At 42.8% G+C, this 14,386-nt stretch overlaps 1 protein-coding gene across 8 annotated transcripts in view; it reads right to left on the bottom strand.

Moving 5' to 3' along the window:
- IL15RA (interleukin 15 receptor subunit alpha) overlaps positions 1–14,386 on the bottom strand; it is a 39,295-nt gene that overhangs the window by 14,017 nt on the left and 10,892 nt on the right. For all 8 annotated transcript variants that reach the window (XM_023753570.1, XM_023753572.1, XM_023753569.1 and 5 more), the window contains exon 2: positions 1,723–1,917. In XM_023753570.1, the coding sequence (XP_023609338.1) occupies positions 1,723–1,917 (195 nt within the window). The remainder of the gene's footprint in view (positions 1–1,722; positions 1,918–14,386) is intronic.

Here is a 14,386-nt window from a genome sequence, read left to right as displayed (position 1 = left end):
AACTGGATATAAATAAACATACACATTTAAAACGGATACATTTGGCCTCCTAGGATAGGTCAGAAGCACAAGAAATAAACTACAATCAATGTTTCCCAACCTGCAGTTCTCATGCAAATTCAAGCACAGACTGCAAACACAATAGGCAGCAGGAGTATCAGCAAATATGCATCAATTCCCTCATCCCCAAGCCCCAGAGAGGCAACATGGATGGGCCAGAATAGATACATCCAGTGGTCTGCAACACAGCAGGGGAAGCCTGAGCTCAGGGAACCTGAGTCTTTTATTAACAGCATGACCATGTCTGCCTTCTCTCCAGAGGCAGGTGCTGTCTCCATCTTCCAAGGCTGTATATATACATGCATCCTTGAGAAGATCAGGGAAAGGGCCAGTCAGTCCTCTACATCAAGTAGAAGGCTTCCTCCTTGCTTTGCCTCTGATGTCTGCATGACAGTCATGCAAAGGGAGGGACAGGTTGAGGGGGAGGGGTACCAGGTGGTCTAAACACTACAAATTCAATAAGAAAGTCTGGCTCTCCAAGGAGTCCTACAATAAAGTGAGTTTGCTATAGAACAACCTCCCCTCTGCTCTGACTGGTGTCACTAAGTGGTTAGAGCATGGGGCCCATGCACCAAAGGGTTGTGGGTTCAATGTGCTGGTTTGATTACTGGTCAAGGGCATGTACCTGGGTTGCAGGTTTAATACCCACGATACCCATTCCCAGTCGGGGGGCGCTACGAGAGGCAACCAATCCATATCCGCCCCCCTCTTTCCCACCATCCACTGTCTCTAAAAATCAATGGAAAAAACCATCCGGCGAGGATAAACAAAAACACAGACAAACAAAACCTCATCTCCTTACCCCTCTGCTTCCCCCATAGAGAAGTTGGCAATTTTCACAAATGTTTTATGAGAAAGTATCTCACTCACTGCTGGACATGTACCAAGTAAGCAATAAATGTTAAATCAGAAGACTGTGGCTTAATATTTTTTCTAGAGTAAGTGGATTAGTATTTCTGGAAATGGCACAATTAGCTTCCACCACAAGATTAATTGGCTCCTTCTGGCATGGTTATCCAGTTGTAGGTGGTTTACAAAAATTGATTCTGGCGACTTTTCCTCACACTTGCTCTGGACCACTGACTGGACACCAGACTTGGGTAACCGAGTTAGGGAATCTGCGCCCATGTGTCTCCGCAGTCTCCTGGGATGGATACCACTGGAGAAGAATGCAGGCCTTCTCCCAGGGAGAAACTGGAAAAGCTCTCTGGGAAGCAACTATGCTTGAGCACACATCCTTGTCTGTAGCCAAATTCTTGCTACCAAAATCTTAAAGCACCAATGGTAATAATAGTTAATATTTACCAGCTTTCACTGAATCCTTCTACAAACAAGCCACAATGCACATCAGGTCCATTTCCTATATAAGAAACCTAGAGTTCCGAGATATGAAGGCCCTTGCCCAAAGTCTCATAGGTTTAGGTAAGTGGCAGAGCCAAGATTTGAACCCAGAATTGTGTGACACCCTCCCTGCTCCAAAGCCCATGTATGTCCACCTCCAGAGGTGTTGTTTAGAGGTCTATTGGTTTATTTAGTCTCAGACCTCAACACAAGTCTCTTGCCCCCTCGGGTGGGCTATTCCATGGCCCACATTGCAGCACTGCTGTCTATGTGTCCTTGGCAAGGGTGGCAGGGAGGGATGGTGCAGGGGCAGGTACTTACTGATGCATATGAGAGTGGGAATGGTCCACTGGGTAATGTTTGTGTCCTCGTTACGCAGGCACTTAGTCAGGCTGGACGTACCAGCTTTTCGCTTGAAACCGGAGTTACAAATATAACGCTCCCTGGAGTTCTCATTATAACTCTTGACCTGGATGTTTGCATGTTCAATAGAGGTTGGAGTAGAGCATGTGGTACCTGCAAAAGTACAGATAAGAGGGACAGATGAACAAATTTCAGCTTGTTCAGAAATCTTCCAGAAGCCTGCCTTAGGTGCCAGACTTTCAGCATAGCTAGACATGGAGGAGTTATCAGAGAAAACCACCTTTGCCTCACTCTCACTTCCCATCCTCCCCAGCCTCAATCTCTCTCAAAGGTATCCATCTCTCTGTTTCTCTTCTGCCTCATCCATACCAAGCCTTTGAGTTCTCTTGCCTAAACAAATAGCAATAGCCTCCAGGCAGCAAGCATCATCTTTATAAATGCATATTCGATGTCTTTGCTCTTTCCTGATATTCTGCTGCTCTTAAAATAAAAACTAAAATCCTTAAGTCCTCAAGGATCATCCAGAACTGGCCCTGCTTGCCTCTCTAGCTACTCTTCCCCTTGGCCACAGAGGACTGTGGTCCCCTTATGCCACTTACCAGGCCTTCCCTCCCTCCCCTTGCCTCACTCTTGGCTGGCCATCTGTCATCCTTCCTCAGGAAAGTCTTCCCTCACCCCCCAGTCAGGCCCTGGAGTTCTCTGTTCTTTCCCTGTATAGTTGTATTTAAGATGTTGAGGTGATGTAATGAATGTATGTCTCACCATCTGCACTGTAAGCTATAGAGGGTAGGGGTCACATCTGTTTTGCTCAACATTGTATTCCATAGTACAGTACCTGGCAAGAATAGGTGCTCAAGAAATACTTATTCAAAGAATGAATGGATAAAATTTCTTCCTCAACACCAGGCTTAAGTCTGACCTTCTAATATAAGTTCTATTTATTTAATTTCTACACGTATAACCAGCTTATCTAATTCTTCTCACTTTTTTGGAAGAAACCAGAGGCAAGATGAATTTCCCCAGGTGGCTCTACTTTTGTGACAGCTGGAATTAAACACTGATTCCAAAATGTAAGCTAAAAACCCTGGCAATGTGGCTCTCATTCTGTTCTGTGGAAATGAAGAGTTTCATCGGTTGATATCTAAGGATATTGGCCCAAGAAGAAACTAAAGGACTGAAATGTTGGCCATTTTCATTTTGAGGATGTCATATTTATTACTGACTTTTTGTTATTGTTAATTATTTATGGCCTGTTGATATTTTTGCATCGTTAGAAAAATTCCTATATAAAAGCATTCAACATAAACGTTAAACACATTTAATGAGTTTAATGAGTTGTAGGAGTACTTCACTTTTTTCTACATTATGTAACAACAAAACTTGCAAAAAAGAAAAAATAACTTTTTCTTTCACTGGGCAAAACTGTGAAATTGGCATTATTTATCATGTACCTAATGTAAAATGCTGCAGATCCCAGGAAAGAATCTATTTCTAAATCCTCGATAACAGTATCCTCCTTGGCACCAATTTTGTAGACTGGGGTTCTATAAAGAAACCCCAAAAGGGTCTTTACTTATTAAAAGATGAGAATTAGCCCTGGCCAGTATAGCTCAATTGGCTGGGCATCATCTCATGCATGGAAAGGTTGCCAGTTTTATTCCTGGTCTGGGCACATGCCTGGGTTGCAGGCTTGATCCCCAATAGGGGTGTGCAGGAGGCAGCCAGTCGATGTTTCACTGTCACAGTGATGTTTCTCTCTCCCTCTCCCTTACTCTTTCTCTCAAAAATCAATAAAAATATTTTCTTAAGTTAATAAAGAAAAAAAATTTAAATATTTTTTTTAAAAGGTGAGGACCAGCCAATGTATTGTTCTACCATGTTTGTTCCAAAATAATATTGCTGGCCTATCCTTAAGATGAGGTCCTGTCCAATGCCAGAAAGATTCTATTGCAGAAAAGGTTAAAAGCAAAATTTTTCTTTAGCCACTTGAAACACTGTATGATCTTTTTAAAATTTTATTTTTCAATCAATTATAGTTGACATATTAATTTAGTATCAGATTATAGCATAGTGATTAGACATTTAGATAACTTAGGAAGTGATCACCCCCATAAATCTACCTATCGGACACAATTGTATGATTTTTTATGCTTTTTCCTATTAATTCAATACATTTAAGGTTTTCTTGCATGCAGAGGAGATGAGCAAGAACTAGTTTCTGAGGCCAAGCTTTGCCCGAGGCAGTGGAGGTGGCTTAGAGTGGGCTGCGTTGGAAGGAAAGTCCCAGGCATGGAAATTCTTCTGCAGCATTTTCCATTGTCCTGGAGCTTGTATGGACGTGTTGAGAAAGTATTGCTGCGCCTCCCTCCCCCCAGCCCCATTACTGAAAAGGTCATTGGCTGAAGTGCTGGCAAAGGGCAGAAACCAAGGTTACCTACCAAATTAGCGGGGAAAGCATACAAATCTGTGGGCTTCCTTCAGTTCCCCGGGGAGCTGGCTTTTTGGTTCCAGTGTGGAACCCTGAATAAGTCTCTGCTGAGCAGCTGGGACATCAGCAAGCAAGAAGGTTAGGACTCATCCAAGAGAACCGAGAGCAATCTTTCTAAGGAGGGTAGTCTGAGGGGGGACTGAATATGGTGGCAGTTAGAATCACAGACGAGGCGGGCCAATCCACAGAAAGCAGGTGAGCAGGAAGGAGAAAGCTGCTATTTAGTCAAAGCAGACCCAGATCCTGCCTGACCAATAGAAGGTTCAGGTTGCTGGAAAGCAGGCACAGATTCTATTGGGATAAATCAAATGGGCGTGGCTTATTTGAAGCATATAGAAAGAAATCAGCATCACCTGAATATCCAGCTAGAGATCAGAGACTTTGTCCAGGATGGATGGAGATTTGTGTTCCAGAATTCAGAATCCTCACATTCAGAGCTGTGGAAGCTGATCAAATTTTCCAGAATCTGTCCCCCTCCAGGCCTAGTACACAGTTTAAGCTGGATAGGTGGCCAAGCTCACCTCATCCATTTGGGAATTAGGCTGTCCACAGTTCTATGAGGGAGCGGAATCATCAGACTTTCAGACCAGAATTGCCTGATCCTGGCACATTCCTAAGCTCAGCTATGAGAATGAACAGTATACCAAGCAGCCATTAGACCAGCTCCAGGCTTATCCTGAAGATCTTCTCAGCATCTGTCAATATAGAGGTGCCACAAAAATAAAATGAAGGGATGCCCTGGCTCATGTGGATCCATTAGTGGAGCGTTGTCTCATGCACTGAAAGGTCACCAGTTTGATTCCTGGTCAAGGCACATGCGCAGGTTGTGGGTTCAGTCCCGGACCATATGGGAGGCAACCAATCAATGTTTCTCTCTTTCTTTCTCTCTCTCTCCCTCCCTCCCTTCCTCTCTGGTCAATGTAGCTCAGTTGGTTACACTGTCCTCCCGTGCACCGAAGGGTCTGAGGTTCAATTCCCAGTCAGGGCACATACCCAAGTTGCAGGTGTGGTCCCTGGTCTGGGCACATATGATTCCTGGTCAGGGCGTATATGGGAGGCAAATGATTGATGTTTTTCTCTCACATCTGTGCTTCTCTTTCACATCCATGTTTCTCTCTCCTTCTCCCTTTCATTTTCCCTTACTCTCTCTCTAGAATCAGTGAAAAACATATCCTCATGTGAGGATTAAAAAAATAAAAATAAAAGGAAAAGCAAGCTGGGCTAGATAATGAGTAAATAGTGATTGTTTGAAGCTTCTGTAGATTTTCCTCCCAAGCCCATCTCTGCTGTTAAATCTGGGGGCAAAGGTATAAAGTCACTGTCATCTCTCCTTTTCTTCTTGAAAAATTTGTAGGAACTAGTCATCGTCAATGAGTAAAACAGTCCAGGTTTTGGAGGAAGAAATTACAACTATGGAAAGGGGAAAGCGATGAGTAGAATGTACCTTATGGTGTTTAACTAGAATTGAGGTTGGAGATATTAGTATGTAATTAGTGTGTATGTGTACACATATGTGTACATGAGTTTGTGTACCCTTGTGTGTCTGTGTGAGTGTGTACATGCAAGGATGTACCTGTGTATGTGTGTGCTAATTTTGTCCTTTGATAGTGCCTAGAAGCAATGACATATTAGCAGCAAACATACTTGGTACCCAGATCTTGGTCTCTACAAAAAGACTGATTCCAGAGTTAGGACATGGGAAGCACAAGTGAGTATGGAATATATTGTGCCAGGAAGTAAGGAAGTGCTCAAAGAATGATAGAAACATTTCGAAGGATACAGTGGCCAGGTTGAATCAGCTCTTGTGAGCCAAATCTGGGGCAATTTGAATATTAAAATAAAATAGTAACAGATTATGGAACAAAATAAAATTCCATAAGTTTGTACTAATATCAGTAAATAAGTAAGTAAGTAAATAAATAAATAAATTTGGGAGAAGAGAAAGCCTTTTAAAAAATATTAGAACTGATGATACTTTATTTTTTAATATATTTTTATTGATTTCAGAGAGGAAGGGAAAGGGAGAGAGAGAGAGAAATATCAAAGATGAGATGAGATTGGTCAGCTGCCTCCTGTACACCCCTTCTGGGAAAGGGGGTCGAGCCTGCAACCTAGGCATGTGCCCTTGACTGGAATAGAACCTGGGATGCTTCAGTCCACAGGCCGACGCTCTATCCACTGAGTCAAACAAGCTAGGGTGAGAAAGCCCTTCTTACAGTAGATCGAAATTCAATTTAGTAATATTGGGACAAATCAGTATCATATGCCTCCTGATCCAATTCACTGAGAAAGACACAGCATCGCATCTGTGGTATTCTTCCCCAAATCCGATGAACCTAAATTGATGGATATGCTAAAAATAGTTGGCTTGCTTAGGCTGTGTGGCTTGGTGGTTGAGAATTGACCCATGAAACAGGAGGTCACAGTTTAATTTCCAGTCACGGCACATGTCCGAGTTACGGGCTCGACCCCCTGTAGGGGGTATGCAGGAGGCAGCCAATCAGTGATGTTTCTATCTCTCCTCCCTTCCTCTCTGAAATCAATAAATATATAATGAAATATTTAAACATAAAGGGACATAATGTCTCCAAATTACTTTTTTAAAAATTAATCTTCATTGCTGAGATTATTACAGATGTCCCTCTTTTTCCTCCTATATCTCCCCTCCACCCGTTCCCACCCCACCCCAGGCCCTCGCCACCCTATTGTGTCCATAGGTAATGCATACATGCATATAAAATCTTTGTCTAATCTCTTCCCACACACCCCTCCCACACTCCCTTCCTTCCCTCTGAGAATTGTCAGTCTGTTCCATTTCCATGCCCCTGATTCCATTCCATTCACCAGTTTATTCTGTTCATCAGATTTTTTATTCATTTGATTTTTAGATTCACTTGTTGATAGATATGTATTTGTTGTCACTTTGTTCATATTTTTATCCTTATCTTTTTCTTCTTCTTCCTCTTCTTGAAGAATACCCTTCAGCATTTCATATAATATTGATTTGGTGGTACTGAATTCCTTTAGCTTTTTCTTGTCTGTGAAGCTCTTTATCTGACCTTTAATTCTAAATGATAGCTTTGCTGGATAAAGTAATCTTGGTTGTAGGTTCTTGGCATTCATCACTTTGAATATTTCTTGCCACTCCCTTCTGGCCTGTATAGTTTCTGTTGAGAAATCAGCTGACAGTCATATGGGCACTCCCTTATAGGTAACTGTTTTTCTTTTGCTGCTTTTAATATTCTTTCTTTGTCTTTTGCCCTTGGCAGTTTAATTATGATGTGTCTTGGTGTGGTCCTCTTTGGATTCCTCTTGTTTAGGGTTCTTTATACTTCCTGGACTTGTAAGTGTATTTCTTTCACCAGGTAGGGGAAGTTTTCTGTCATTTCTTCAAATAGGTTTTCAGTATCTTGCTCTCTCTCTTCTTCTGGCACCCCCATAATTCGGATGTTGGTACACTTGAAGTTGTCCCAGAGGCTCCTTACACTATCTTCATATTTTTGGATTCTTTTTGCTCTTCTGGATGGGTGTTTTTGGCTTCCTTGTATTTCAAATCATTGATTTGATTCTCTGGATTCTCTAATCTACTATTGAATCCCCTGTATATTATTCTTTATTTCAGTCAGTGTATGATTAATTTCTGACTGGTCCTTTTCCATTTTTTTGGCATTCTCACTAAGATCCTTAAAAGTCTCACTAAGTTACTCAGAGATTTCTAGAAGATTCTTGAGTAACCTTATAACCTTGGTTCTGAACTCTATATCCAGTACTTTGCTTTCTTCCATTTCTTTCACTTATGATATGTTTCTTTGTCTCCGCATTTTGGCTGCTTCCCTGTGTTTTTTTCTATGTATTGGTTAGCTTCTAAGTCTCCTTGAGTTGATAGAGTGGCCTTGTGTAGTAGGTGTCCTATAGGGCCGTCGCTCAGCCTCCCTAATCACCTGAGGTAGACACTCCTGGTGCACCCCTTTGTGGGCTGTGTGCACAGTTTTGTTGTAGTTGTGCCTTAATTGCTGTTGTTGTCACTGGGAGGAATTGACCTCCAGGCCAATTGGCTGTGGGGACCAGCTGCAACTACAGTGGGAAAGCTACTGTGCAGGAGACACTCTTATGGAGCAGTGGGGCTTTGGTGCTCAGTGAGTCTGCTCCTTGAGTGTGTTGCTTTTGGATGTGTAGAGTTGTAATCTGGTATGGTCTCACACTGACCACTGGTACACTGGCTCTTGGGTCTCCAGGGAGGTGCAAAGTCAGCCACTGCCTGGGGCCATTCAGCAGGAGCTACAGAGATCTGCACATTCCTCCTCTTTGTATCAGGTTTGGAAGTGCCCAGATGAGGCCCAGCTGTGAAGCAAGGCAGGGTGGTGCTGGTGCCGATTTTGGGGGCTTTTATTGACAGGTTTGGGGCTCCCTGACTCAACTGGAGCTTATTTGACAGGTTTTTAGCCTGAGAAAGGACAGACCATTCATATGCAAAAGCCACTGCACACAGCTTGGGTGTGGTTGTAAATTGGGTGGGGTGGGGTCTCAGGGAATCTCCTGGGTGGAGCAAACAGAAATGGCTGCCAGTCAGCCCTGCACTGGGGAGGTCCCAGCATGGGAACTATGACTGCTGTGAGCACCTCCATCTGGAAGAAAACCACCCCAGTGTTCCTGCCCCAATGCCAGACAGTCCAATTTCTTCCCATATGTGTCTGGGTCCCCCGGAGCCTCGCCCGGCACTGGAGCTCAGAGGAAGTGGCATCTTGTAAATTCAGTTCATGGTGCAGGCCTTTTAAGAGGAGCAGCTGTGTCTCCAGCAGCCTGTGTGTCACTCAGCCCCAATCCGCACTGATTTTTACAGTTCGTAGTTCTTACGGCCCATAGGGACTTCATTCCCCAGCTCTGGAACCCTGGGCTGCAGGTTTGGTGTGGGACTGGGAACCCTTGCTCCTCTGGGCAGCCTCTGCAGAGGCACTCTCCCTCCAATTAAAAAAGCGGCACACCTGGGTGCCAGACCAGCCCATTTCGCACCTCCGCACCTCCTACCAGTCTGTGTGCTTTTTTCTTTCAGACTAGAGGATCCCAAGTCTAGAGGGTCTGTGTGCTTTTTTCTTTCAGACTAGAGGGTCCCAGTAATCAGCTTTCCTGTGGTTCTGGCTGATAGTTGTTCTGTATTTTAGTTGTAATTTTGATGTGGTTATGGAAGGCAGCAAGTACAGGTGTTTAGCTATGCTACCATCTTGGTTCTCTCCATCCCCAAATTACTTTTATTTTTATTTTTTAATAAATCTTTATTGTTCAGATTATTACAGTTGTTCCTCTTTTTCCGTCTAGCTCCCCTCCCCCCAGTTCCCACCATACCCCCTGCCATTACCACCCCCTCACTGTCCCCATCCATAGGTGTACGATTTTTGTCCAGTCTCTTCCTGCACCTCCCATACCCCCTTCCCCTCGAGAATTGTCAGTCCACTCCCTTTCTGTGCCCCTGATTCTATTCTATTCACCAGTTTATTCTGTTCATCAGATTTTTTATTCACTTGATTTTTAGATTCACTTGTTGATAGATATGTATTTGTTGTCACTTTGTTGTTCATAATTTTTATCTTTACCTTTTTCTTCTTCTTCCTCTTCTTAAAAAATACCCTTCAGCATTTCATATAATACTGGTTTGGCAGTGATGAATCCTTTAGCTTTTTCTTATCTGTGAAGCTCTTTATCTGACCTTCAATTCTAAATGATAGCTTTGCTGGGAAGAGTAATCTTGGTTGTAGGTTCTTGGTATTCATCACTTTGAATAATTATTGCCACTCCCTTCTGGCCTGCAAAGTTTCTGTTGAGAAATCAGCTGACAGTCGTATGGGTATTCCCTTGTAGGTAACTGACTGTTTTTCTCTTGCTGCTTTTAAGATTCTCTCTTTGACTTTTGCTCTTGGCATTTTAATTATGATGTGTCTTGGTATGGTCCTCTTTGGATTCCTTTTGTTTGGGGTTCTCTGCGCTTCCTGGACTTGTAAGTCTATTTCTTTCACCAGGTAGAGGAAGTTTTCTGTCATTATTTCTTCAAATAGGTTTTCAATATCTTGCTCTCTCTCTTCTTCTGGCACCCCTGTAATTCAGATGTTGGTACGCTTGAAGTTGTCCCAGAGGCTCCTTGCACTACATTTTTAAAAAATATATATCTTTATTGATTTCAGAGGGAAAGGGAGAGGGAGAGAGAGAGAGAAACATCAATGATGATAGAATCATTGATTGGCTGCCTCCTGCACACCCCCAACTGGGGGTAGAGCCCACACCCAGACATGTGCCCTTGACGGGAATCAAACCAGGGACCCTTCAGTCCATAGGCCGATGCTCTGTCCACTGAGCCAAACCAGCTAGGGCCTATCTTCATATTTTTGTATTCTTTCTTCCTTTTGTTTTTCTGGTTGGGTGTTTTTTCTTCTTTGTATTTCAAATTTTTGACTTGATTCTTGGGATCCTCTAGTCTGCTGTTGGATCTCTGTATATTATTCTTTATTTCAGTCAGTGCATGCTTAATTTCTAATTGGTCCTTTTTCATATCGTTGAGGGTCTCCCTATATTTCTTAGAGGTTTCTAGAAGATTCTTGAGTAACCTTATAACTGTGGTTTTGAACTCTATATTCAGTAGTTTGCTTTCCTCCATTTCTTTCATTTGTGACCTGTTCTTTGTCTCCGCATTTTGGCTGCTTCCCTGTGTTGGTAGAGTGGCTTTGTGTGCTAGGTGTCCTATAGGGCCCAGTGGCTCAGCCTCCCTAATTACCTGAAGGGACACTCTTGGTACACCCCTTTGTGGGCTTTGTGCACAGTCTTGTTGTAGTTAAGCCTTGATTGTTGTAGGTATCACTGGGAGGAATTGACCTCCAGGCCAATTGGCTGTGAGAATCAGCTGTGTCTGCGGTGGGAGAACTTCTGTGCTGGAGACACCCTTCTGGGGCAAGACTTGCTTCAGTGGGGCTTTGGTGCTCACTGAGTCTGCCCCCTGAGTGTGTCCCTTATGGATCTGAGGAGTTGTAATCTGGATAGTCCCACTCTGACCACTGGGTACACTGGCTCTTGGATCTCTAAGAAGGTGCTAATTTAGCCTCTGCCTGAGGCTACCCAGCAGGAGCTACAGAGAGATATGCAGATTCCTCTTCCTTTGAGGTTTGGAGGTGCCCAGATGAGGCCCAGCTGTGAAGCAATGCAAGCTGCTGTGGGGCCTTTGGCCTTCTTTTGGATGTTTTGGGTCTCTCTGACCCAGCTGCAGTTTGTTAGGTAATTTTAGATTGCAAAGGGCCAGGTTATTCATAGGCAAAAGCCTCTGCGCACAGCTTGGGTGGGGCGGGGTCTTAGGGAATCAACAGGGTGGAGCAAACAGCTATGGTTGATCCTCAGCCCTGCCCTAAGAGGCCCTGGGTCTCAGTATCCCACAGTAATCGCTGCAAGCACCTCTGAGAGAAAGCCGCTCTCGAGTTCTGCCTGATGCCAGAAAGTCCAGTTTCTCCCCATATGAGTCTGGGTCCCCAGAGACTCACCCGGAACTGGAGTTCAGAGCAATTGGGAGCTTGTGTCTCCCTCCTGATTGAAAAAGACAACCGTGTCCTCAGTTGCCAGCCCTTTCCCTTTTTTGAGGATTCCTCATGAAGGAAACTCTAAGAGCCTTTGAAAACTCAGCCAAGATTATCTTTGGTCAGGAAAATTTTCTTTAATTTCCCTAATTGTGGTTTTCATAGTGCAAACTTTTCCTTTTTTCTTGTCCAGTATTATAGTTCCTTTTTAATTTCCAGGGTCCAATGGTAGTGTTTTCACTCTTTCTGTACTTGGTGTTGTGTGTGTGTGTGTGTGTGTTTTAATTCTCACTCTAGGATATTTTTCCCATTGATTTCCAGAAAGAATGGAAGGGAAGGAGGAGTTGGGGGGGGGGGGGGGATGAAAGAAGGAGAGAGAGAGAGACAGACAGACAGACAGACAGATATCAGCATGAGAGAGACAAATCGATTGGCTGCCTCCCACTCATGCCCCTACCGGGGTTGGGGAACCTGCAACTGAGGAATATGCCCTTGCCTGGGAATTGAACCTGTGACCCTTCAGTTTGCAGGCCAACAGTCCAACCACTGAGCTAAATTGGGCAGGGCTACATTTGGTGTTTGATTGTAGCTTTGGTTCGCTGTGTGCATTCACCATTGCCATATTGGAGCCCCTGCTCTGCTACGTGAACTCTACTCCTAACTATCTTCAACTTCATCTTGTGTCCTCTATGCCAGTGGTTTTCAAAAATGAGTGGGCATCAGAGACACCTGCATGGCTTGTTAAAATACAGAGTGCTGGATTCTCCTCTTAGAGCTCCTGAGTCAGTAGGACTCAGGGATAGTTAGCTGCTTGTTCATACCTTTCTTAGTTAATGGCATTGATTACATCAGTGAGGGTTTCTTTTATAGGTTCCTCTTGATGTGCTGTTCTAATACTTTTTAATTGGATCTAGTTTCCCCTCTGTCATCTCTAATCAATTCGTCTCGTGTGTGTGTGTGTGTGTGTGTGTGTGTCTGTGTCTGTGTGTGTGTGTGTGTGTGTGTGTGTGTGTGTGTAGCTTAGCAGTACCATGGTTTTAACGTCATACTACCAAAATCTTAAATCTGCATCTGTGATGCTTTCCTGTAAGTTCACATAGCTGGTTACCTAAAGGTTGTGGGATAGAGTGGGAGGAATGAAAATAAAACTCAACTCTAGAAATTTGGCAGTAGGCCAGAATGGATAGGTCCATTAAAATGCTAGACTCTGCTCTATGATAAAATGTTCCTTCCTTCGGAGGGAACCAGAATCGACCTTGGATCTTTGGACCTCTTAGGTAATATTATGTTATTGGTGACTGGACAGTCTCCATTCAGCCACAGATCAGTGATTCCAGAGAACATGAGAGACATGAAGTCCCTAGAGCAGTGATGGCAAACCGTTTGAGCTCGGCGTGTCAGCATTTTGAAAAACCCTAATGTAACTCTGGTGCCATGTCACATATAGAAACTTTTTGATATTTGCAACCATAGTAAAACAAAGATTTATATTTTTGGTATTTATTTTATATATTTAAATGCCATTTAACAAAGAAAAATCAACCAAAAAAATGAGTTCGCGTGTCACCTCTGACACGCGTGTCATAGCTTCGCCATCACTGCCCTAGAGTAAAAGGCTAGGTCTATTCAGATGTTCTATTTCTTCATGATTTAGTCTTGGTAGGCTTTGTATATCTAGAAATTTGTCCATTTCATCTAGGTTATGCAATTTGTTAGTGTACAATTGTTCATAGTACTCTCTTATAATCATTTTTATTTTCTATTGAATTTATTGGGGTAACATTGGTTAATAAAATTATATAGGTCTCAGGTGTACAATCCTAAAATACATCATCTGCATATTGTATTGTGTGTTTACCACCCCAATCAATTTAATTTTTTAAAACAAAGATAACCAATTATATTATTAAGATTTATTATAAATAGTCCATTTTTTTCAGCTCTATCATAAATTAAGTTGCCATATTTTGTCTCTTTTTAGGCCATTTTATTTCATTGATTTAGTTTCTATCTCTACACCATAATTTAGGTAGTAAGTACTGATAGCTAATAGAGCAAAGGTAGTTTGGGAGAATTGACATCCTTATGGTATTTAGTTTTCTTACCTGAAAAGTAAGTCTTTTTACTTATTTTGGTTTCTTTTAATAAGTTTTATCATTTTCTATATATGGGACTGACAAGTGTTGGAAGCTACCTTTTGTCTTCACTATCAGAGAAGTGTAAACAAGGAGCCCAGAATGTTGGTGAACCTTGAGCCCTGGCAAGGGCCAGAGCTATGCACTGATTGTTTAGTCAAGACAATGGTAGCTCAAGCAATTTCCTGACCAAATAGTTTCAGAGTAAATCTTTACTAATATTTACTGACCTTTAAGATAATCTGTCTATTACCAGAATTGCCTGCCTGACTAAAGGCTATATGTGTATCCAAAATGAAATAAAAGGTTAGCAAGGTCTGGGTACCAGTGAATTCCTTCCCCTTGCATTGGACTCTCCACTGGCCCCCATTATTTCCAAATTATTATTTCTTTTCTCATCTCTGTCATTTACACGAGGCCCTTCTCCAGATCCTGAACCCTGAACCACACAG

Source organism: Myotis lucifugus, unplaced genomic scaffold (genome assembly GCF_000147115.1).
Source record: "Myotis lucifugus unplaced genomic scaffold, Myoluc2.0 scaffold_47, whole genome shotgun sequence".
In the NCBI taxonomy this organism is placed as follows: domain Eukaryota; kingdom Metazoa; phylum Chordata; class Mammalia; order Chiroptera; family Vespertilionidae; genus Myotis; species Myotis lucifugus.
This window is presented reverse-complemented; position numbering and strand designations above follow the sequence as displayed.